Here is a 24,938-nt window from a genome sequence, read left to right as displayed (position 1 = left end):
ATGAATATTATCCACACGAAAAATCTTGGGTGTTTGTTTCTTATAAACCAAATATGCATGCATTCATGGAGTTTGTGCTAATTTTCTCATTAGACACTTAAAAACTCTGAACTCTTGTTTAACAAAAAAGTTTAAAATGTTAGACTATTAACACATTGTCATAAAATAACTCAAGTGGTCTTTCAAATTTATTTTTCATAATTTGTGACAAGTATTCGTAGTCACCAAAATGGATACCATCCAAAAAATGTTTTATATTCAATTATTTTAGTAAAAAGAGTAATAAGTATCTTCTTAACACCTTTCCAAAAAAACTCTTTCAATAAACATATGAATATAATTGTAATTGATAAAAATGACCTAAACATTCAACAAAATCAGAATTTGAACACCAAATGATCTCCAACTTTAGTTTTTGATTTCATGTGTGAATATATAATGTTTTGCTATAACAAAATTGGTTTATCTACTATTTTGTAATTCATTCTTAATTGACTCAAATATCTGCCAAAGATACCAATAAAGTACACAATATCTGTAAGTGTACAAATTTATTATCCATCAGACTACTGTTGAAGCATAATAAATTTTATGTACTTTTGAGCTTTATAACTTTCTTAAGGCAGCTAATAAGACTATACTTGTCTCTGTTAGAGTTGAGTATATAACTTTATTTATAATTTTATATGCCATTGACATATAAGAATAATAAAATATACTTATTCCCACTGAATTAATATAAGTCATTAACCATATTTATCTCAAAAGGTCATATGAGATAATAATTTTGAAAATATATAAAATATTAATGATAAAAAACTTTCTTGAGTCCATGGATAAAATTCTTTAAGTAGCCGTTCATATACTTATGGCATCTTATGACACAATTCTCTGGTATATCATATAGATTGTCTCATCAACATTACTATTGAGAAATAATTTCGTATATCTATTTATTGTAACTCAAGATCTAATATACCATCAATCTCATTATAATTCTAAATGAAACTTTTTGTAAAACTAAAAGAAAAGTTTTCTTGTATTCAATGATTCACTTTTGAGTGAAACACTTTACAACAAAGCATACTTTATATCTCTATATTACCTATTTAGTCCATTTGGTTTTAAATACTAATGGCTTACTACTTTTAGGTAATTAATGAGATGAGTCTCAATTGTTGTCGTCTTTTACAAGCTTAAACTTTTCGGTCATAGTACCAATACATAATATCTCATATAAAATTAGATAATTTTCTTTAGTGATACACCAAATGACATTTATTTTTGAGGTGTTGACTTTGTTTTTGGGATAATTTGTTGATTATCTTCTCCCAAACTTAACATCCTCAAAGAATGGTCAACTTTCTATTTCCGAAAAGTATTTTAATCGTGGGATTACCAAGAAAAATAAATACCCAAAAAGATATAAAATTATGCAAAATTTAAAACTTTATCAAAAAATTAAAACTACAATTTTTAATGCTCTTCCCATAGTGATTCTAGTAACAAAGTATGAGTAGTCATACTTCACTTAAATGAGGTAGAATTAAAATATTATTGAAGAAAAATAATAGTTCAAATAAATTTAGAATTATTTCAAAAAAAAAAAATACTTGCACCAAAATATATGTATTTAAATAAAGCATAAAAAATTTTTGCTTATTTCCAGTTAAACAAAAATAGGTGAGTTTATTAAAATAGAAATAGGAACCAAATTATATATATATATATATATAATTGTCAACTCTCACTAAGTTGTCATCACTGAAAAAGATGAACAATATCATTTTTACATTATACAACTTTATAGAATTTTTTTATAGACAATTTATGTGAATAGAAGTACCAAAATTTACTCACTAAATATGTCTTGCCATTGAAAATGAACTTCTCAATCAAAATAAATTAGAGACGTGTCTATCTTTATACACTAAACGTGATATTTAACACAATCTCCCTTATAGTATGTTTTTTTTAGTATATTCAAAAGAAATAATTGAATCCTTTATTTATTTATGTTGTTTCTTTTAAAGCATACCATATGCAGCTTTTTTATAGCTGGTGCACAAAATTGTGATCCCTGGTAATGGCTCCAAAAATTTGGTGCTCTAATCTTAATTCATAATTTGTCACAACTTCGATACAACTAACCAGCAAGTGCACTGGGTCTTCCAAGTAATAAAACCTTACGTGAGTAAGGGTCGATCCCACGGAGATTGTTGGTATGAAGCAAGCTATGGTCATCTTGTAAATCTTAGTCAGGCGGATATCAAATGGTTATGGAGTTTTCGAATAATAATAATAAATAAACAGAAAATAAAGATAGGAATACTTATGTAAATCATTGGTGAGAATTTCAGATAAGCGTATAGAGATGCTTTCGTTCCTCTGAACCTCTGCTTTCCTGCTGTCTTCATCCAATCATTCCTGCTCTTTTCCATGGCAAGCTTTATATAGGGCATCACCGTTGTCAATGGCTACATCCCATCCTCTCTGTGAAAAAGGTCCAAATGCTCTGTCACGGCACGGCTAATCATCTGGAGGTTCTCGATCATACTGGAATAGGATTCACCCTCCTTTTGCGTCTGTCACTACGCCCAGCACTCGCGAGTTTGAAGTTCGTCACAGCCATCCCTTCCCAGATCCTACTCGGAATACCACAGACAAGGTTTAGACCTTCCGGATCTCAGGAATGGCCATCCATGGGTTCTAACTTATACCACGAAGATTCTAATATCTCGGACTCGGTCCTCTATATTAGATATCTAAGAGATACTCATTCTAGCTTGTTTGCATGTAGAACGGAAGTGTTTGTCAGGCACGCGTTCATAAGTGAGAATGATGATGAGCGTCACATAATCATCACATTCATCATGTTCTTGGGTGCGAATGGATATCTTAGAAGCGGAATAAGTTGAATTGAATATAAAACAGTAGTACTTTGCATTAAATCATGAGGAACAGCAGAGCTCCACACCTTAATCTATGGAGTGCAGAAACTCTACCGTTGAAAAATACATAAGTGAAAGGTTCAGGCATGGCCGAATGGCCAACCCCCATGATCTAAGAACTAGACGTCCCAAGATGATCCGAAGATGTAAATACAATAGTAAAAAGTCCTATTTATACTAAACTAGTTACTAAGGTTTACAGAAATAAGTAAATGATGCAGAAATCCACTTTCGGAGCCCACTTGGTGTGTGCTTGAGCTGAGCATGAAGTTTACACGTGCAGAGGCTTCTTTTGGAGTTGAACGCCAAGTTGTAACATGTTTTTGGCATTCAACTCTGGTTCGTGACGTGTTTCTGGCGTTTAACTCCAGACTGCAGCATAGAACTGGCGTTCAACGCCCTTTTGCTTCGTCTAAACTCGGGCAAAGTATGGACTATTATATATTACTGGAAAGCCCTGGATATCTACTTTCCAACGCCGTTGAGAGCGTGCCATTTGGAGTTCTGTAGCTCTAGAAAATCCACTTTGAGTGCAGGGAGGTCAGAATCCAACAGCATCAGCAGTCTTTTTCTACCTCTGAATCTGATTTTTGCTCAAGTCCCTCAATTTCAGCCAGAAAATACCTGAAACCACAGAAAAACATACAAACTCATAGTAAAGTCTAGAAATGTGAATTTAACATAAAAACTAATAAAAACATCCCTAAAAGTAACTAGATCCTACTAAAAACATACTAAAAATAATGCCAAAAAGCGTATAAATTATCCGCTCATCACAACACCAAACTTAAATTATTGCTTGTCCCCAAGCAACTGAAAATCAAATAGGATAAAAAGAAGAGAATATACTATAAATTCCAAAATATCAATGAAACATAGCTCCAATCAGATGAGCGGGACTTGTAGCTTTTTGCCTCTTGAATAGTTTTGGCATCTCACTTTATCCATTGAAGTTCAGAATGATTGGCATCTATAGGAACTTAGAGTTCAGATAGTGTTATTGATTCTCCTAGTTCAGTATGTTGATTCTTGAACACAGCTACTTTATGAGTCTTGGCCGTGTCCCTAAGCAGTTTGTTTTCCAGTATTACCACCGGATACATAAATGCCACAGACACATAATTTGGTGAACCTTTTCAGATTGTGACTCAGCTTTGCTAAAGTCCCCAATTAGAGGTGTCCAGGGTTCTTAAGCACACTCTTCTTTTGCTTTGGACCTTGACTTTAACCGCTCAGTCTCAAGTTTTTACTTGACACCTTCACGCCACAAGCACATGGTTAGGGACAGCTTGGTTTAGCCGCTTAGGCCAGAATTTTATTCCTTTAGGCCCTCCTATCCACTGATGCTCAAAGCCTTGGGATCCTTTTTATTTACCCTTGCCTTTTGGTTTTAAGGGTTACTGGCTTTTTGCTCTTGCCTCTTGGTTTTAAGAGCTTTTGGCTTTTTCTGCTTGCTTTTTCTTTTTCTATTTTTTTTCGCCATCTTTTTTTTTCTGCAAGCTTTTGTATTCACTGCTTTTTCTTGCTTCAAGAATCATTTTTATGAATTTTCAGATTATAAAATAACATGTCTCCTGTTCATCATTCTTTCAAGAGCCAACATATTTAACATTCTAAAACACTAACTTCAAAAGACATATGCACTGTTCAAGCATTCATTCAGAAAACAAAAAGTATTGTCTCCACATCAATATAATTAAACTAAGTTCAAGGATGAATTCGAAACCATGTACTTCTTGTTCTTTTGTTTTTAAACATTTTTCATTTAAGAGAGGTGATGGATTCATATTCACTACTTTAAGGCATAGACACTTAGACACTAATGATCATGTAATAAAGACACAAACATAGATAAATATTTAACATAAGAAAATGAAAAACAAAAAATTTAAGAATAAGGAATGAGTCCACCTTAGTGATGGTGGCGTTTCCTTCTTGAGGAACCAATGATGTCCTTGAGCTTTTCTATGTCTCTTCCTTGTCTTTGTTGCTCCTCCCTTATAGCTTTTTGATCTTCTCTAATTTCATGAAGGATGATGGAGTGCTCTTGATGTTCTACCCTTAGTTGTCCCATGTTAGAACTTAGTTCTCCTAGGGAGGTGTTGATTTACTCCCAGTAGTTCTGTGGAGGAAAGTGCATCCCTTGAGGTATCTCAGGGATCTCTTGATTTGTAGTCAAATATTCTACCACTGAGCTATAGATCCTTGAGATGAATCTCTCCATCTCCTATGACTTGGAGGTGGAAGCTTTTGTCTTCTCTTTTCTCTTTCTAGAGGTTTCTCTGGCCTTAGGTGCCATCAATGGTTATGGAAAAACAAAAAAGCTATGCTTTTACCACACCAAACTTAGAATATTGCTCGCCCTCGAGCAAAAGAAGAAAGAATAGTAGAAGAAGAAGAAGATATAGAGGTGAGTTGATGGTTTGAATTTGAGTGGGTGGGTGTAGGTGGGTTGTATGATGGTTTTAGGGGAGTAATGGATGTGAGTGGTGAAGGGTTCTTGGGAAAGGGTGATATAGGATTATGAGGAGGTAAGGTGAGTGGAGGTATGTGGGGATCCTGTGGGGTCCACAGATCCTGAGGTGTCAAGGATTTGCATCCCTGCACCAATTAGGCATGTAAAACACCTTTGCATGCAATTCTGGCATTTAAACGCCGAACTGATGCTTGTTCTGGGCGTTCAACGCCCAGATGTAGCATGTTTCTGGCGTTGAACGCCAGCTCCATGCTTGTTTCTGGCGTTCAGCGCCAGCTCCATGCTCTATTCTGGCGTTGAACACCAGCCAGATGCTCCTTACTGGCGTTTAAACGCCAGTAAGTCCTTCCTCCAGGGTGTGATTTTTCTTCTGCTGTTTTTGATTCTGTTTTTAATTTTTGTAATTATTTTGTGACTCCACATGATCATGAACCTAATAAAACATGAAAGAATAATAAAAATAAAAATAAAATTAGATAAATAAAAATTGGGTTGCCTCCTAACAAGCGCTTCTTTAATGTCAATAGCTTGACAGTGGGCTCTCATGGAGCCTCACAGATGTTCAGAGCATTGTTGAGACTTCCCAACACCAAACTTAGAGTTTGGTTATGGCCTCCCAACACCAAACTTAGAGTTTGATTGTGGGGGCTCTGTATGACTCTGTTTTAAGAGAAGCTTACTGTGCCTCTTTTCCATGTTTACAGAAGGATGACCTTGAGTTTTAAACACAAGGGAGTCCTCATTCAATTGAAGGACTAGTTCACCTCTGTTAACATCAATCACAGCTCTTGCTGTGGCTAGGAAGGGTCTTCCAAGGATGATGGATTCATCCTCACCCTTCTCAGTATCTAGGATTATGAAATCAGCAGGAATGTAAAGGCCTTCAACCTTTACTAACATGTCCTCTACTTGTCCATAAGCCTGTTTTCTGGAATTGTCTGCCATCTCTAATGAGATTTTAGCAGCTTGTACCTCAAAGATTCCCAGTTTCTCCATTACAGAGAGTGGCATGAGGTTTATCCCTGACCCAAGGTCACATAGAGCCTTCTCAAAGGTCATGGTGCCTATGGTGCAAGGTATTAGGAACTTTCCAGGATCCTGTTTCTTCTGAGGCAATCTCAGTTGATCCAATGCATTTAGTTCATTGGTGAACAGGGGAGGTTCATCTCTCCAAGTCTCATTACCAAATAAATTGGCATTCACCTTCATGATTGCACCAAGGAACTTGGCAACTTGCTCTTCAGTAACATCCTCGTTCTCTTCTGAAGAGGAATACTCATCAGAGCTCATGAAGGGCGTAAGGAGGTTTAATGGAATCTCTATGGTCTCTAGATGAGCATCAGATTCCTTTGGTTCCTCAAAAGGAAACTCCTTATTGATCACTAGACGTCCCAGGAGGTCTTCCTCACTGGGATTCACGTCCTCAACCTCCCTTACAGGTTCGGCCATGGTAATTAATTCAATGGCCTTGTACTCTCCTTTTGGATTCTCTTCTGTATTGCTTGGGAGAGTCCTAGGAGGGGTTTTAGTGATTCTTTTACTCAGTTGGCCTACTTGTGCTTCCAAATTTCTAATGGAGGACCTTGTTTCATTCATGAAACTCACAGTGGCCTTAGTTAGATCAAAGACTAAATTTGCTAAGCTAGATGGATTCTGCTCAGAATTCTGTGTCTGTTGCTGAGTGGATGATGGAAAAGGCTTGCTATTGCTAAACCTGTTTCTTCCACCATTATTAAAGCCTTGTTGAGGCTTTTGTTGATCCTTCCATGAGAGATTTGGGTGATTTCTCCATGAGGGATTATAAGTGTTTCCATAGGGTTCACCCATGTAATTCACCTCTGCTATTGCAGGGTTCTCAGGATCATAAGCCTCTTGAGTACTGTTGGATGCAGCTTGCATTCCATTCAGACTCTGAGAAATCATATTGACTTGCTGAGTCAATATTTTATTCTAAGCCAATATGGCATTCAGAGTATCAATTTTAAGAACTCCCTTCTTCTGAGGTGTCCCATTACTTACAGGATTCCTCTCAGAAGTGTACATAAACTGGTTGTTAGCAACCATGTCAATAAGTTCTTGAGCTTCTGCAGCCGTTTTCTTTAGGTGAATGGATCCACCTGCAGAAGTATCCAATGACATTTTTGATAGCTCAGATAAACCATCATAGAATATATCCAGGATGGTCCATTCTAAAAGCATGTCAGAAGGACACTTTTTGGTCAGTTGCTTGTATCTCTCCCAAGCTTCATAGAGGGATTCACCTTCCCTCTGTCTGAAGGTTTGAACATCCACTCTAAGCTTACTAAGCTTTTGAGGAGGAAAGAACTTGGCTAAGAAAGCCGTGACCAGCTTATCCCAAGAATTCATGCTGTCTTTGGGTTGAGAATCCAACCATATTCTAGCTCTGTCTCTCACAGCAAACGGAAAAAGCATGAGCCTGTAGACTTCAGGATCTACTCCATTAGTCTTAACAGTATCACATATCTGCAAGAATTCAGTTAAGAACTGAAAAGGATCTTCAGATGGAAGTCCATGAAACTTGCAGTTTTGTTGCATCAGAGAAACTAGTTGAGGTTTAAGCTCAAAATTGTTTGCTCCAATGGTAGGGATGGAGATGCTTCTTCCATGTAAATTGGAATTTGGTGCAGTAAAGTCACCAAGCATCTTCCTTACATTATTATTATCTTCGGCTGCCATCTCCTCTTCCTTTTCGAAAATTTCTGTAAGGTTGTCTCTGGATTGTTGTATTTTAACTTCTCTTAGTTTCCTTTTCAGAGTCCTTTCAGGTTCAGGATCTGCTTCAACAAGAGTGTTCTTGTCCTTGCTCCTGCTCATATGAAAAAGAAGGGAACAGAAAATAATAATAGGGATCCTTTTTACCACAATGTAGAGGTTCCCTTGTTGTTAGTAGAAGAAAAAAGGGAATAAGAGTGAAGAAGAATGGATAATCCAAACACAAGGGTGAGGAGAGGAGCAGTGATTTGAGATGAAGAGAAGTGTTAGTAAATGAATAAATAAATAGAAGGAGATGGGGGAGAGAGAATTTCGAAAAATAAATTTTGAAAAAGAGTTAATGATTTTCGAAAATTAAGATAAAATTAAAATTAAAATTAAAAATTGAAACAATTAATTAATTAAAAAGAATTTTTCAAAAAGGGGGAGGTATTTTCGAAAATTAGAGAGGGATAGTTAGTTAGGTAGTTTTGAAAGAGATAAAAAACAAACAAAAAGTTAATTAGTTAGTTGAAACAAATTTTGAAAATTAATTTTTAAAAGATAAGAAGATAAGAAGTTAGAAAAGATATTTGAAAAAGATATGATATGAAAAGGTATGATTAAAAAGATATGATTTTGAAAAAGATAAGATAAAAAGATATTTTTTGAAAAGATATGATTGAAATTAGTTTTGAAAAAGATTTGATTTTTAAAATCACAATTAATGACTTGATTCACAAGTAATCACAAGATATGATTCTAGAACTTAAAGTTTGAATCTTTCTTAACAAGTAAGTAACAAACTTGAAATTTTTGAATCAAAACATTAATTGTTGATGATATTTTCGAAAATATGATATAAAATTAAGAAAAATATTTTTGAAAAATATTTTTAAAATTTTCGAAAATAAATAAGAAAAATGAAAAAGATTTGATTTTTGAAAAAGATTTTGAAAAAGATAAGATTTTTAAATTGAAAATTTGATTTGACTCATAAGAAACAACTAAATTTTAAAAAGTTTTGAAAAAGTCAATCAAAATTTTCGAAATTTTAAGAGAGAAAAAGGGAAAGATATTTTTTTTATTTTTGAATTTTCAATAAAGAAAGAGAAAAACAAAAAATTGACTCAATGCATGAAAATTTTGGATCAAAACATGTGATGCATGCAAGAACACTATGAATGTCAAGATGAATACCAAGAACACTTTGAATGTCAAGATGAACACCAAGAACTTATTTTTGAAAATTTTTTGATGCAAAGAAAACATGCAAGACACCAAACTTAGAAATCTTTAATGCTTGGACTCTAACAAACGAAAAATGCATATGAAAAACAAGAAAAGACACAAAACAAGAAAATTTAAAGATCAAACAAGAAGACTTACCAAGAACAACTTGAAGATCATGAAGAACATTATGAATGCATGAATTTTCAAAAAATGCATAAATTTTTAGAAAAAATGCAATTGACACCAAACTTGAAATTGACTCAAGACTCAAACAAGAAACACAAAATATTTTTGATTTTATGATTTTATGATTTTTTTGTATTTTCTTTTAAATTTTTTTTTCGAAAAACATATAGAAAAAAGAAAATAAGAAATTCAAAAATTTTTAATAAGAATCCCAGGAATCTTTCAATGTTGGCCTAAAGCTCCAATCCAAGGGTTGGGCATGGCTTAATAGCCAGCCAGCTTTAGGATATAAATCAGGCATGCAACAGCTGATATTCCAATTAACTTGCCTCTATGCTGATGGTTGGAAGCCACAGTCCAAAAGAATTAGACATGGCTTTACAGCCATCCAGGCTTCAACATGCTTCATAAAACACTAGAATTCATTCTTAAAAACTTAGAATAATTTTAGAAAACAAATGAGAAATTTTTTTTTGAAAGATTTTTGAAAAATTTTTGAAAATAAAACAAAAAGAAAATTACCTAATCTGAGCAACAAGATGAACCGTCAGTTGTCCAAACTCGAACAATCCCCGGCAACGGTGCCAAAAACTTGGTGCACGAAATTGTGATCCCTGGTAATGGCTCCAAAAACTTGGTGCTCTAATCTTAATTCATAATTTGTCACAACTTCGATACAACTAACCAGCAGGTGCACTGGGTCGTCCAAGTAATAAAACCTTACGTGAGTAAGGGTCGATCCCACGGAGATTGTTGGTATGAAGCAAGCTATGGTCATCTTGTAAATCTCAGTCAGGCGGATATCAAATGGTTATGGAGTTTTCGAATAATAATAATAAATAAACAGAAAATAAAGATAGGAATACTTATGTAAATCATTGGTGAGAATTTCAGATAAGCGTATAGAGATGCTTTCGTTCCTCTGAACCTCTGCTTTCCTGCTGTCTTCATCCAATCATTCCTGCTCTTTTCCATGGCAAGCTTTATATAGGGCATCACCGTTGTCAATGGCTACATCCCATCCTCTCTGTGAAAAAGGTCCAAATGCTCTGTCACGGCACGACTAATCATCTGAAGGTTCTCGATCATACTGGAATAGGATTCACCCTCCTTTTGCGTCTGTCACTACGCCCAACACTCGCGAGTTTGAAGTTCGTCACAGCCATCCCTTCCCAGATCCTACTCGGAATACCACAGACAAGGTTTAGACCTTCCGGATCTCAGGAATGGCCATCCATGGGTTCTAACTTATACCACGAAGATTCTAATATCTCGGACTCGGTCCTCTATATTAGATATCTAAGAGATACTCATTCTAGCTTGTTTGCATGTAGAACGGAAGTGTTTGTCAGGCACGCGTTCATAAGTGAGAATGATGATGAGCGTCACATAATCATCACATTCATCATGTTCTTGGGTGCGAATGGATATCTTAGAAGCGGAATAAGTTGAATTGAATATAAAACAGTAGTACTTTGCATTAAATCATGAGGAACAGCAGAGCTCCACACCTTAATCTATGGAGTGCAGAAACTCTACCGTTGAAAAATACATAAGTGAAAGGTTCAGGCATGGCCGAATGGCCAACCCCCATGATCTAAGAACTAGACGTCCCAAGATGATCCGAAGATGTAAATACAATAGTAAAAAGTCCTATTTATACTAAACTAGTTACTAGGGTTTACAGAAATAAGTAAATGATGCAGAAATCCACTTCCGGAGCCCACTTGGTGTGTGCTTGGGCTGAGCATGAAGTTTACACGTGCAGAGGCTTCTTTTGGAGTTGAATGCCAAGTTGTAACATGTTTTTGGCGTTCAACTCTGGTTCGTGACGTGTTTCTGGCGTTTAACTCCAGACTACAGCATAGAACTGGCGTTCAACGCCCTTTTGCGTCGTCTAAACTCGGGAAAAGTATGGACTATTATATATTGCTGGAAAGTCCTTGATGTCTACTTTCCAACGCCATTGAGAGCGCGCCATTTGAAGTTCTGTAGCTCCAGAAAATCCACTTTGAGTGCAGGGAGGTCAGAATCCAACAGCATCAGCAGTCCTTCTTCAACCTCTGAATCTGATTTTTGCTCAAGTCCTTCAATTTCAGCCAAAAAATACCTGAAATCACAGAAAAACACACAAACTCATAGTAAAGTCCAGAAATGTGAATTTAACATAAAAACTAATAAAAACATCCCTAAAAGTAACTAGATCTTACTAAAAATATACTAAAAATAATGCCAAAAAGCGTATAAATTATTCGCTCATCAATAGCAGTAACCCTTATTTCAGATATAATGCTCGTGAGTCTTTTGGAGTCTGATACTTTATGATAACAAGATTTATGCGATTCGAAAAATTCCACTTCTCAAAGTCCAGTTTTACTGTTTGAGACTTTATCCATAGAGAGAAGGGTTTATTTAATCCTTAATGGAAAGTCTAGATATATATATTGACAAAGTTAACCTTAAAACCAAACAATATGTTCACTTAAATTACATATTATATGGATAAAATTTATTTAATAATGGTCCCATCATAAATACCCAACACAATATTAATATTTAGTCTTTGGACAGGAATATTAATTAGTAAGTGGTATTTTTTTAATACAATAGTCAAACATCAATAATAAATCTTGTCAAATAATAAGTCTATCTTTGGACAAACTTATTGTTCACATGAAATCGGATAAATATCACATGTCTATTACCACAAATGCGCATGTAATTTGGCCGAGTACATAATTTTTTTTGGACCGATCCGTACCCGCATAAATTACGTACACATAAATTCATTTAGTTCGGCTTACCAATTTTTCTCAACAAAACTTTGTCAAACAATAAGCCCATTTTTGGATTGACTCATTGTTTACATGAAAATTTGAGAATTATCCATATTTATTACTGCATATATTTTCTATCAATTAGCCAATTACCAACCTTCCTTTGAGCCGATTAGTGATTGCATAATTAAGTAGAAAATAAACATACGGTTCAATATTTATTATTTGGCCAAATAATAAACTCCCTTTGGCCGATTATTGTTCGCATAAATAATAACCATTACTTTATTCTTAATTAGTTACCCAAACATATATTTACCATTAATATGTGTATGTAATCGGCCAAATATAGACATTCTTATGGACTGACTAATATTTACATAAATTACATATCACCATATTCCTAATATATTAAATAAATTAATTTTCACAAAAGGAGCTACTTTGACAGATCAATTTATTCAAAAATCAAATATTTATAAAATAAATGGTATAATAATCCAAATTTTTACTAATTTTCTTATATAACAATAACAAAAATAATTAAATCGCAAAAGAAATTAAATCTCAATTGTGTCTTTTCAGACTTAAAAAAAAACATGATTATAATTGTGCAATAAATTCATGTGTTAAAAAAATTCTTGATCTGTTAAGATTAGAATCAATCATTATAATTCAATTCACACAAATCATGGCAAAAGATAAAAAAAGTCCAAATCCATGAAAATATATATAGATTAAAATAAAGTGAAACATGATCTCAATAATAAATCCTTATAAAATGGTAATAAAAAAAATAAACAAACAAATAACCTTTTCTTTCTTTAAAAAATTGAATTCATATTCATAGATTAAATCATAGAGCATACAAAAAAATTTATGATAAATATGTTAAATTTATGAATGTGCAGCGTCCATGATCAAAAAATTAATTAAATTCTTTTAATTTTATGAATTAACGTTATTGTTGCTCCAATATTTGAATCAAGACACAGATAAAGAAAAAAATGGTATACACATATATAAAAGAATGCAACATATTTTTATCTTAATATACTTTGTTTACTCTTTATGTACTCTTCATGTACTCGTTGTGTACTCTTTTTGTACTTTTTATGTACTTTTTATGTATTCTTTCAGTTTTATTAATATGTATTACACAATCCAAAAGTAGCACATATTTGAATCTAATTTCACAAACTCAAATTAAGATTTAAATTTAAATAAAATAAATTTATAATTTCTTAATGATTTAATTATAGATGACTCTAATACCACTTGGAATATTCTCAAAAGAGGAGTGCTATGGGGCCAGCAACTTTTGTGATTTATAGTCATCAAGTAGCCATCAATCATGTTTTTAATGGTGTGAGATTTCATCCAATGGTGTGGGATTACTCACTCTTCTTTTGTTGGTTACATACTGGTCATAATTTAATAAAGTTGCTGGCCCCTAGACTTTTTCTTCTCAAAATTCCTTAATCCCAAGATTATAAATGTTAAATTATTAAGAAAGAAAATACTTGAATACGGAAACATACTTGAATTCATAAGTATGATTGGAAGAATTTGGTTATTTGATCTTTCTCAACCAAAATCTTCTGTATCCTAATAGGGCTGAATTGTGACTCTTCTGTGAAAAGAGCGACAAAGGCAGATTTGGTATATTAGGGATCGAAACCTGAAGCCACTATTTATAGTTGAGCATGACACACATTAAAACTTAAATCCCAAATAAAAGAGTTTCTAAAGTCCAAAATATGATATTTGGTTTTATTCTCATTTAATTCTAAATCAAAAGTAATTATGACTTATTCAATTTAGTATTTATAAAAATAAATGAGGTCACCGTTATATAAGTTATTTAATTTGAAATAGCATAATTTGTTATTATAATCAATATATATATTACCCACAAATAAATTAAGAAATTAATAAATTTTCTAACAATTCAGCCAAAGAAAATATTTGCAATCACTTGCAGAGTAAACTACCCTTTTTACCTATAAAAGTTGAAAATGCTGACATATTTACCTATAAAAGAAAAAATTACCATTTGTACCTATAAAAATTGACTTTTACAAGCAAAATTATCCAAACCCTAAAAAATTAAATAAAATTCCTCAACTACCCTTCTCTTCACCACTACTACCATCGTCTCCTCCCCCCCCCAATGTTCTCCGCGACCAAATCCCAACATCGACCACATCGCCGCTCAATACCACTGGCTCGCACTCCTCCTCAACCGTCACCCTAACTGTAACACCCTAATATTCAAATCTTTATGCTCGAGTCATATGTCAATGATATTACGGTGGTACGACCCTCAAGGTGGATTTTTATTACATAATTATAAGTATAATTGGAAGGATTATTAGTCGAGAAGCCTGAAAAGAGTAAAAATAAAATCGCGAAAACGAATCACTCAAGCATCAACAACTAAAAGATAAAGCGTGAAGTCAAAAACGATATAAAGATAAAGGCATGAAGGAGAATAAGAGAAGGACAGTATATAGATATATAATATAAGTAAATAGCCATTATTCACGACCCGCGAAGTTTAGGCTGGCTAGGGTACAGTATGAAAGTAGTTGACAACAGTATCTCCTAATCTCTCCCAAAAGAAACATAAGAGCCTCTATAGGCAAGTTCAGAAGAGTTCAATACATAATAAAGCTTTTCAAAATAAAGGTGGAGAGATTCTAAGCAAATATAAAGTAGAGAATATAAAGATCTTCGCCATCTCTCAGATGAACCACAGCTCACTTCTGAGCACCTGGACCTGTATCTGAAAAACAAGAGATATATACGGAATGAGAACCTCCGACCCATGGGTTTCCAGTACGGTAAAAGTGACAAATAAATACAATGCATTGCAATAAAAACTCACTAAGCATCCTAAACTTCCTTTCACCAAATATTCATCCTATGGTCTCGCTAATCCATAAACACGCAACTGTCATAAGGGAATGATAAATCTAATTTATATTCCTCATGCTTCCCAACTTTCTGACTCTCCAACAACACAGGATTAGAATCATAAGCCAAAACATCACCAGTTATTTTTTCTCAGCAATTCTATATCAACACTTCATACTCTCACTTGGAGCAAGTGAAATCACTTTACTGCGTCTACCCAGGGAACTCATATGATCTCATTATCAACTTGGAGCAAGTGAAATCACTTCACTGCATCTACCCAGGGAACTCAATTTATCTCATTCAATAATCATCATTTTAAATTAATCATATCATTATTCCATTTCAACAAGAATAGCCCTCAGCGTCAATCGACATCAGCGTGAGGGACCTCTCAGTTGTACAAACACAATCAATACAGACAAGTAATACACAATTAAGGTACAAGTAGAATAGATAGCATATATGATATAGCAATCCAAACAAATAGGCAAACCTAAACAATTCAAGCATATGCAAATGATGTATGCCTGTCCTATGGCTGATGAGTCTTATCTGTCGGTTATAAAGCCAACCCGACAAGTCCTGATAGCTAACCATTAGACTGTCCCTATTTAATTTATTATTTAATTAATTATGGTTTGACCGGATTTTACATTCTACCCACCTAACAGAAATTTTTGCCCTCAAAAATTCGCTATCAATTCTTCACATAAGAAGACTCATATTCAACCGACCTCTTACCATTCTTTAACTATTCTTCAACATCAATTCTAGCACTCCATTCCTGATTCCAACTAAAGCTATATCTATCTGTTATACTTTTAGCTTCTTATATGCTTCTCTCAATAACAAACCCAATGTTATGTTCTTCTTACCCTTCATAAAACCTTTAAGTTAAAACTACCGATTGATATCATAACTTAAGATTTCTAAAAACTTCATGTTTTTTCAGAATTCTGGCAGAATCTCCCCTATAACTTTAGGTTCACCGCCCTTCACGGTTTCCCTAAAACCAATCTCATTACAACATCAGCATTTCAATTTAATGTTTACCAAATTTGTCTTTGAATCCAATCATTATACATTTCAATCTAAATCCAAGGTCATCATGATCATATCGTGATACTTATCTCTCAAACATGACGATTGGTACTCACTTATCGCCTAATTCTAATTACACACGGACAATCATTTTCGTATCCACCCCGGAATCAGTCAAAGTTCACAGCCACATTCAATTCAAGTACCTGAGAATCATTACTCGCATTAACCCACTAGATCCTTCAAGTATTTCAAATTAAGACATTCTAGTCAACTTTACACCTCCTATGCGTAACTATCCTGTGTTACTGCATCCGCTGTGCTACTCTGATTTCTCGTCTAGTGCTAATCCTATCACTTATTTCCTCAAGTACTAAGCCACAACATAGCATGACCGACATTCACTAGATTTCTATCTATGATAGTCAAAAATCAAATACCAAATTATTCGTACTTTTAATGCGTTGTTACCAATCTTTCACTTACCTTTTCCCGAACCGTCGGATCTAGCGGTATCCCCCGTCGTCATGGTGAACACACGACCCGGCTGTTGGGCCTTAGTAGCATTCCGAGTGGCCTTCTCAAGATAGTTCCAAGACATGTGTCCAGCTCCTCTACAACTATAGCAAAGTCCCAATCCAGATCGACACGGAGTTCCCGGATGATAGCTTCCACACCGCCTGTAAGTCATCTCATTCTGAGGTTGCTTTCCATACCTCCTCCCTTGATGATTGTTGTTGTTGTTCCTTCGGGAGTTGTCTTGGGCTTGTTGGGGCTGTGGGCTATAACCTGCTCTCTTAAAATCTTGACCCCTTGGAGCAAAGTCCCTTCCTCAATTCTATTGAAAAGGTCCCCTATGACTTTCTCTCTCTGCAGCCACCTTTTTCACACACTCTTCAGCAACCCTGCTCTTATTCACCAACTCTGAGAAAGTTCTGATCTCCATTGGTCCCACTGAACTTAAGATATTGCTCTGGAGCCCTCCTTCATACTTAATGCACTTCCATTCCTTGAAGTCTCCTGGAGCTCCCTGACACATGCGGGAAAACCTGAATAGCTCCTCAAATTTGTCTATATACTCAGACACGGACATAGCACCCTGCTCCAATTGCAGTAACTTCAAGTCCTTGGCCGTCCTAGCAGAATTCGGAAAGTACTTCTTATAGAACTCCACCTGGAAGGCATCCCAAGTGATAGGGTCATCACCTTGATGCAGAAGACGTCGGGTTCCCTGCCACCAATGCGATGCTTTCCCAGTGAGCAGATAGGTACCAAATTCAACACACTGCTCTTCAGGTACCAACTATGCTTGCAATGCTCGCTCCATAGCCTAAAACCAGGTATCGGCTTCAGTCAGATTGGTAGTTCCCTTGAACTTGGGTGGATTAATCTTTAAGAAAGTTGCTAGTGTCATCGGGCCCTGAGCTCCACCATCGCCATTGCCATTATTGTTTAGTTGTTGCCCAAGAGCCGCTGCAGTGGCCTGCATAGCAGCAGCCATGTTCTCCAACGCCGTCATAAAGTATACCGGGTCATTTGAATTGATTCCCGGTCCCTGAGCACTAGTACGACCTCGACCGCATCCACGAGGCGCCATTTGGTTCCTGTTCACACAAAACAAGTGATATCAAGGTGATCAGTCTCAATATCTCAAGTCAAGTGCTTCAATTTACCAGAGGTGCATTCATGAACTTCATGCTAGACGTATCAGTTAGATACCCTAACCAGCACAGGCACAGACTCAGAGTATGCATTGAAGCATAAGCAGTTCCATCCCTCAGGCTCACGAGGACGAACTGCTCTGATATCATAATGTAATACCCTAATATTCAAATCCTTATGCTCGAGTCATAAGTCAATGATATTACGGTGGTACGACCCTCAAGGTGGATTTTTATTACATAATTATAAGTATAATTGGAAGGAGTATTAGTCGAGAAGCCTGAAAAGAGTAAAAATAAAATCGCGAAGATGTATCACTCAAGCATCGACAACTAAAAGATAAAGCGTGAAGTCGAAAGTGATATACAGATAAAGGCATGAAGGAGAATAAGAGAAGGACAGTATATAGATATATAACATAAGAAAATAGCCACTAGTCGCGACCCGCGAAGTTTAGGCCGGCTAGGGTACAGTATGAAAGTAGTTGACAGCAGTATCTCCTAATCTCTCCGAAAAGAAACATAAGAGCCTCTATAGGCAAGTTCAGAAGAGATCAATACATAATAAAGCTTTTCAAAATAAAGGTGGAGAGATTCTAAGAAAATATAAAGTAGAGAATATAAAGATCTTCGCCATCTCTTAGATGAACCACAGCTCACTTCTGAGCACCTGGACCTGTATCTGAAAAACAAGAGATATATACAGAATGAGAACCCCTGACCCATGGGTTCCCAGTACGGTAAAAGTGCCAAATAAATACAATGCATTTCAATAAAAACTCACTAAGTATCCTAAACTTCATTTCACCAAATATTCATCCTATGGTGTCGCTAATCCATAAACAGGCAACTGTCAAAAGGGAATGCTAAATCTAATTTATATTCCTCATGCTTCCCAACTTTCTGACTCTCCAAAAGCACATGATCAGAATCATAAGCCAAAACGTCACCAGTTATTTTTGTCTCAGCAATTCTATATCAACACTTCATACTCTCACCTGGAGCAAGTGAAATCACTTCACTACGTCTACCCAGGAAACTCATATGATCTCATTATCAACTTGGAGCAAGTGAAATCACTTCACTGCATCTACCCAGGGAACTCAATTTATCTTATTCAATAATCATCATTTTAAGTTAATCATATCATTATTCCATTTCAACAAGAACAGCCCTCAGCGTTAACCGACACCAGCATAAGGGACCTCTCAGTTGTACAAACACAATCAATACAGACAAGTAATACACAATTAAGGTACAAGTAGAACAGATAGCATATAGTCAGGTAACATAGCATATATGATATAGCAATCCAAACAAATAGACAAACCCAAACAAACAAAAATATGCAAATGATGTATGTTTGTCCTATGGCTGATGAGTCTCATCTGTCGGTTATAAAGTCAACCCGACAAGTCCTGATAGCTACCCATTGGGCTGTTCCTATTTAATTTATTATTTAATTAATTACTATTTGATCGGGTTTTACACTAACCCCTTCGCCGCACACTTCCCTATCGGTGTCGGTCGCGACTCAACAGCACCTGCACCACCATCACCAGCATAATCATCTAACTCAAGCTCAACCTCTGGATCTAAGGATATTGCGAGCAGTGTGAATGATCCGTTGGGATGGATAAACCATCACTACCGTTAACTTCATCATCCTCGCCATCTTCCATCACCGACAAACTTAATTGTCTGGCCTCAGAATTCAAAACCCTAACGGAATTCATAGAGTGCGTGAAGAGACTTCTGTATTACGCATCTTTGCTCCACTATTCGACGATTCGGATAGGATTTAGAGAAGCGGATTCGGATATGCACACACACTCAAAAGCTGCGACTTTTTCAAGGGTTGATCGAAAAATGGTGTTTGAAAACAACCTAGTTGAGTCCTTCTTCAATTACATTTAGGTTGTGAAGGAATCGTTATCCCCTTTGGGGGTATTCAGAAAGTTGCAAAGGATCTTGAGCATTGCTTCCTGTCTGGGCAAAAGAATAAGGGCACGAAAGGTGTTTGTTTAATTGTCCAGGTGAAACAAGGTGGTGAATTTCATATCTGCGATGTGAAGAAGAAGAGAGGGTTGTCAATGAAGGTTCCCTTAAAGGTTCCTTTGAAGGCTTTCTTGGGTATTTTCTCACAGAACTCAATGAGTGGTAATGGGAATGCGAATGCGAATGTGAATGGTGATGAGGTGGATAAGAAGGGTGATGGGTCTTCTTCTTGCACCAATTACTTGAAGTTTCCAGTGACTTAGTCTTTGCTGATTAATGATTTCCTTCCAGCTCTCCCAGCTCCTTTCAAAGCTGGTGGAAAAGGAGGCAACGGGGTTGGAGTTTCGGAAGAGGTGGAAAGTGAGGGTGAAGCGGAGCCTGCGATTGAGATCGGAGTCAAAGAGGTGGAGGGAGGAGGAAGGGTGGTGATGGCAGTGGTGATGATGATAATGGCAGCAGTGATGGTGGTAGTTGGGAAAAAAAGTGGTGGCAAAATTCGGGATTGGAGTAGTTGAGAACATTGAGAGAAAAAGAGAGAGGGGCGAAGAGACTATGGTAGTAGTGGTGGAGAGAATGGTAGTTTAGAAATTTTATTTAACTTTTTAGGGTTTGGATAATTTTGCTTGTAAAAGTCATTTTTTATGGATATAAATAGTAATTTCTGTCTTCTATGAATAAATATGTTAACGTTTTTAACTTTTATGAGTAGAAATAATAGTTTACTCTTGCTTGTATATAAGAAAAAATAACACTGATAATTTTTACTTTTCAAGGAAGATAACAGATGAACCATCTCTAAGGTTCGTCAATGTACCAAATTCTAGCAATGCCACATCCATTCTATGGAGACATCTTATGTCAAGATTTTGCTCGTGCTTCTTTTCAAACTTGAAGCAACAGTGTATTTATTCCTGTTCGATGTAGGAGAGTTAAACTTGTGCCTTGACATTCCGTTAGGTTGGAGGGAAATCTCAGGATCAAGGTTTCGATTTGGGGGAAGATTGTAGGTTTAAAGTTCGATTTGGAGCAAATTATTTAAGAAATTTTTTTGTCAAGGTTCTTTATAACGGTAAAATCTAGGCAATATAAACCAACTGCCACGTAGGATAATTACCAACGGTGAATGAGTGTTTAACATTTGAGCACATATGTCAAACGGAGACCATCTTTTGTTGATATTTGTTTACTCAATAAAAATAATCCCCAATAAAAAAAAAAGAAACGTTGTCGTTTGGGGTATTCATTGTTTCGTTTGGGCCTCCCACGTCAAATCGGACCACACTAACCAGCCTAATCAGCCACATCGCCATGGGCCATCTTAACCAGCCACCACCAAAATCTACCGCCGCCACATCGCCACCACAGCCTTTCTTACTCCGCCTCGACGCCGCCGTCTCCCTCCACGTCCACAACCTCACAAAACCCTTCGCCCCACGCCTACTTCTCCGCTTCCTCGAGCTCCTCGCCGACTTCCGCTTCTTCTTCCCCGTCTCCGTCGCACTCCTCCTTGCCTGTCCTTACTCCTCCCCTCTCCGCCGCCACCTCTTCCTCCCCCTCGCTCTCTGCTCCCTCCTTGACCTCATCTTCATCGCTCTCCTCAAACTCATCGTGCGCAGATCCCGCCCGACCTACTCCCACCACGGCGACTACAACGCCGTCGTTCCCGTCGACCATTTCTCCTTCCCCAGCGGCCACTCCTCCAGGGTCTTCTTCGTCGCCTCTATCTTCTCGTTCTCCAAACTCCGCATGGTTGATGCTATCGCCGATCTTCACCATCCACGCCTCTTCATGATTATCGACAATTGGTTCGGCGGCGAAGTGGTCTTCGCCATTAACGCCGTTGTAACCGCCGTTTGGGCCTGGGCTTCAGCCACCGCCCTTTCTAGGATCGCTCTCGGGAGGCACTATGTTCTGGACGTCTTCTTCGGGGCTTGCTTCGGCGTGCTAGAAGCTTTGTTCACATTGCGATTCCTCGAGATTCAAACGTGGATTTGAGGTAAGAAAATGTTCAAATTCGAAACTGCTGCGACTGAATGGAACCAGTTATCGTTAGGGAAATCGATTAACAATGCTGCATTTTCCATTTTATTATTTAGATATTTATTTTTCTTTGACATGAGTTGGAGATTTTACTTGAGGAACAAGGTTAGAATCCTTTGAACTAATTAAGCGAGAGTGTGACTGTGATTAATCGAATTCATTTTTGTTTATTAGATTCTGCTCTCTCTATTTGGTTGCAGTGAATAGTGTATGGTTTATCTACAATGCGCTAGATAACGTGTCAATGCCCATTCTCTTTAGGAAATTGCTAGTTGAAGAGACACACTGAGAGAGAGGGAGGTACTTGGTGCTGATCGGAAAGAAACAAGGCCGATATTTTTTGTTTCCTGACAAGTGAAAATTGCTTTGCCAAAATGGTTGTAACTATAATTGTTTGTATGAAAAATTATTCTTTTTCTGTAGTATGATACTCAAGGGCTTCTTATTGTTTATTCCAGATGTCTAGAACCTTTTTCTATCGAGCAATGCAACACAACTAGAAAGGCCTAATCCAAAATTTTTTTCGAAAATCATGGTGCTGGCTGGATGATGTGATTTTGGTTGAGCAAACATTTCTAGTATAGTGTGTGCGTGTTTTTTTCTTCTTTTTCTTTTCTTTTTCTTTTTTATGTATGCAGTAAATGAGTCATTCATTGAAAATATCTAGATATACCATTCTTTAGGATGCTGTTGTTACTAATTATCCGTTTCATGAACGTATTTTTATTTTTCCCGTTTTCAACAAAGGGAAAATAAAATCAGCTACATGTGTTGTTTAAGTAATTTTCAATGTATATTTTGTATTTTAATATGTATTCTATACAGATGAATGATTTGATAGCTGATTTTTTGTCTACACATAGCATGGTGGTTGATTTTTTTTACTTCTCCTCTGTTCACCTCAATTTATTTTATTTCCTTATAATCTAGAGTGAGCATCCATACAATTCTGATCATCTTATGTACTTGTACAATCCATTTTATTTTGTCCATATGTTTCAGCCTGGGGATGCGTTTCTTTCTTTTCAGAATTCACATGGCATAGCCAAATAATATAATTAATCGGAACAAACGATGGGGAATGGGACTACATTTTAATGTCTATTTCAATTTTCAAATGTTGTATGGCCTTTGTCCCAATTATGAGCCAGCAGAGTTGTGTGAGAGAAAATTGAGTACATTTGGAAGCAATAAATGGGAAGGAGAAACCAAGGGTTACTAAATTAAGTGTTTTGGTAATGTATTATGAATAGGATCATTTGTCATAGGAAAGTGAAAGAGTTAAATGATAAAACATTATTAACATATTTATTCTTGAATTGGTGATTGATATTCTTCATGATTACGGTTTTTCTATTGTGTATAAAACTTATTTCAGATGTTAATGATTAGGAAGATTCTTCTTGTTTGTTAATCATGGAGAATTAAGGATGAGGTTCATGGAGAAGGTTGTTAACCAACTCTTTACGTGCATTTTTTTCCCCCTTCTTTTTATTTTCACTTTTCAGATATTTGCATATGAGCCAGGCTTCACATGAAGCATTTAGTCATTGACACTAACTCTGACATATACCAAATTATTAAAGCTTTAGGACATTGATATGACATACACACATGATAGATACATACATATACTAAAAGTTTTAACGAAATAGCTTCAAAACTGGTAATCTTCTTGTGTATAATATTTAAGACTTACCATTTATAAATTTCAAATTATCAAGATTGATATTTCTATGCCTCTTTCCGTAAGTCTTGTGTCAATACATGTTATTTTTGTGCCTCTACCAGAAAAGCATGTGCAAGCACATGTCTAGTAGAACTAGCCATAACAAAATGGAAATCAATTAGATTGATCATCTAAAGTTTTATCTTCTACATTGACAATGAGTGTAGTCTCCAAAAATAGATTATACTGGTTTGATGTTGGATACTGGGTTACGTGTTTTAATATTTGAGCTGGTCTATCAAAATAAAAAAAAAAAAATAAGGAAAATAAAAAACATGTCCATGTTATGTCTCCCATGTGTCCGAGCAGTGTTCTATTCGAAAAACAAATAAAAAATATATTTTTATTGGACACATGTATGCTAGTAAGCTGGCACTGCCATGCTGCTTTACATTGACAACTGTGAAGGTTAGCCATCCTCCCTGCCCCCTGCCCCCTGCTTATCATAGTTTTGTCTGTACTATTTAACCATTAGATCTCTCTCCTTCCCCCTCTGTGGGGCTTAAAATGAAAGCAATGGAATGATTAGTTCTAAGTGGAAAAATTTGGCTAAATTTAACATGCTTGGTTGAACTTCTATTAGATTGATAATGATGGAGTCTGATGGTTGTACGCCTCTTAACTTCTAATGATTTAGGTTCACATGGAGTACATTGAACTTGTGCCTGCCTGGACTGAGAGAATGGATTCTTCCTAATTTGTTTTCAGCGGGTAATGAAGCCCTGAATCCTGGATATTTTAGTGCATTTGCATCTTGGTTATCACACTCATAATTTGGAGGCCTTAGTGGCTAACATTTTGTAAATACATGGTCTGAGATTCTTCATCATTCATTCCTCAACTACTATTGCTTCAGTTCTGTATTTTTGTAATATATCCCCTACCATTTAACTTTCTGCCGTTCTCTACTCTTCCTTAATTCCAAAATAATTAATCTAGACATGTGATACATCCCATTCATGGTATAACAGATCCTAGTATCATTGTTTTGCAGCTTTTTGTCTCAAGTTCCCTTCAATCTATAGGATGCATATATGCAATTTGTTTCTGCAGTGTGCAAATTTGCAGCCTCTGTCAGAGGTTTTTTATTTTTGCAGAGGTCCTGACGCATAGACAATTGGTTCTATATTAGCATCTGAACAGTGAATACTTCAAACATGTGATCCTCTCTGACAATTACTGCCAGGATCTTGAGTTCGTTTATGTTTAGTC

At 36.0% G+C, this 24,938-nt stretch overlaps 1 protein-coding gene across 3 annotated transcripts; it reads left to right on the top strand.

The window, feature by feature from the left end:
* Positions 1-21,114: 21,114 nt before the first annotated feature.
* LOC112720908 (probable lipid phosphate phosphatase beta) lies at positions 21,115-24,719 on the top strand. 3 transcript variants are annotated; one of them, XM_025771999.3, is made up of 2 exons: positions 21,115-21,953; positions 24,364-24,719. In XM_025771999.3, exon 1 carries the CDS (start codon positions 21,266-21,268, stop codon positions 21,950-21,952), a length of 687 nt encoding a protein of 228 aa, XP_025627784.1. In that variant the 5' UTR covers positions 21,115-21,265; the 3' UTR covers position 21,953; positions 24,364-24,719. The 3 variants fall into 3 exon arrangements, with proteins under 3 accessions (XP_025627784.1, XP_025627786.1, XP_025627785.1); XM_025772001.3 differs by lacking the exon at positions 24,364-24,719 and adding an exon at positions 22,259-22,527 and having other exon boundaries at positions 21,144-21,953; XM_025772000.3 differs by lacking the exon at positions 24,364-24,719 and adding an exon at positions 22,198-22,527 and having other exon boundaries at positions 21,145-21,953.
* Positions 24,720-24,938: the final 219 nt, after the last annotated feature.

Source organism: Arachis hypogaea, chromosome 11 (genome assembly GCF_003086295.3).
Source record: "Arachis hypogaea cultivar Tifrunner chromosome 11, arahy.Tifrunner.gnm2.J5K5, whole genome shotgun sequence".
NCBI classification, from domain to species: domain Eukaryota; kingdom Viridiplantae; phylum Streptophyta; class Magnoliopsida; order Fabales; family Fabaceae; genus Arachis; species Arachis hypogaea.
The sequence above is the reverse complement of the archived record's forward strand: the minus strand, read 5'-3'. Positions and strand labels throughout refer to the sequence as shown.

What these genes read in the sequence shown, in the direction of transcription:
- LOC112720908 (XM_025771999.3), top strand. Translation starts at nt 21,266, where the DNA reads ATGGGCCATCTTAACCAGCCACCACCAAAATCTACCGCCGCCACATCG.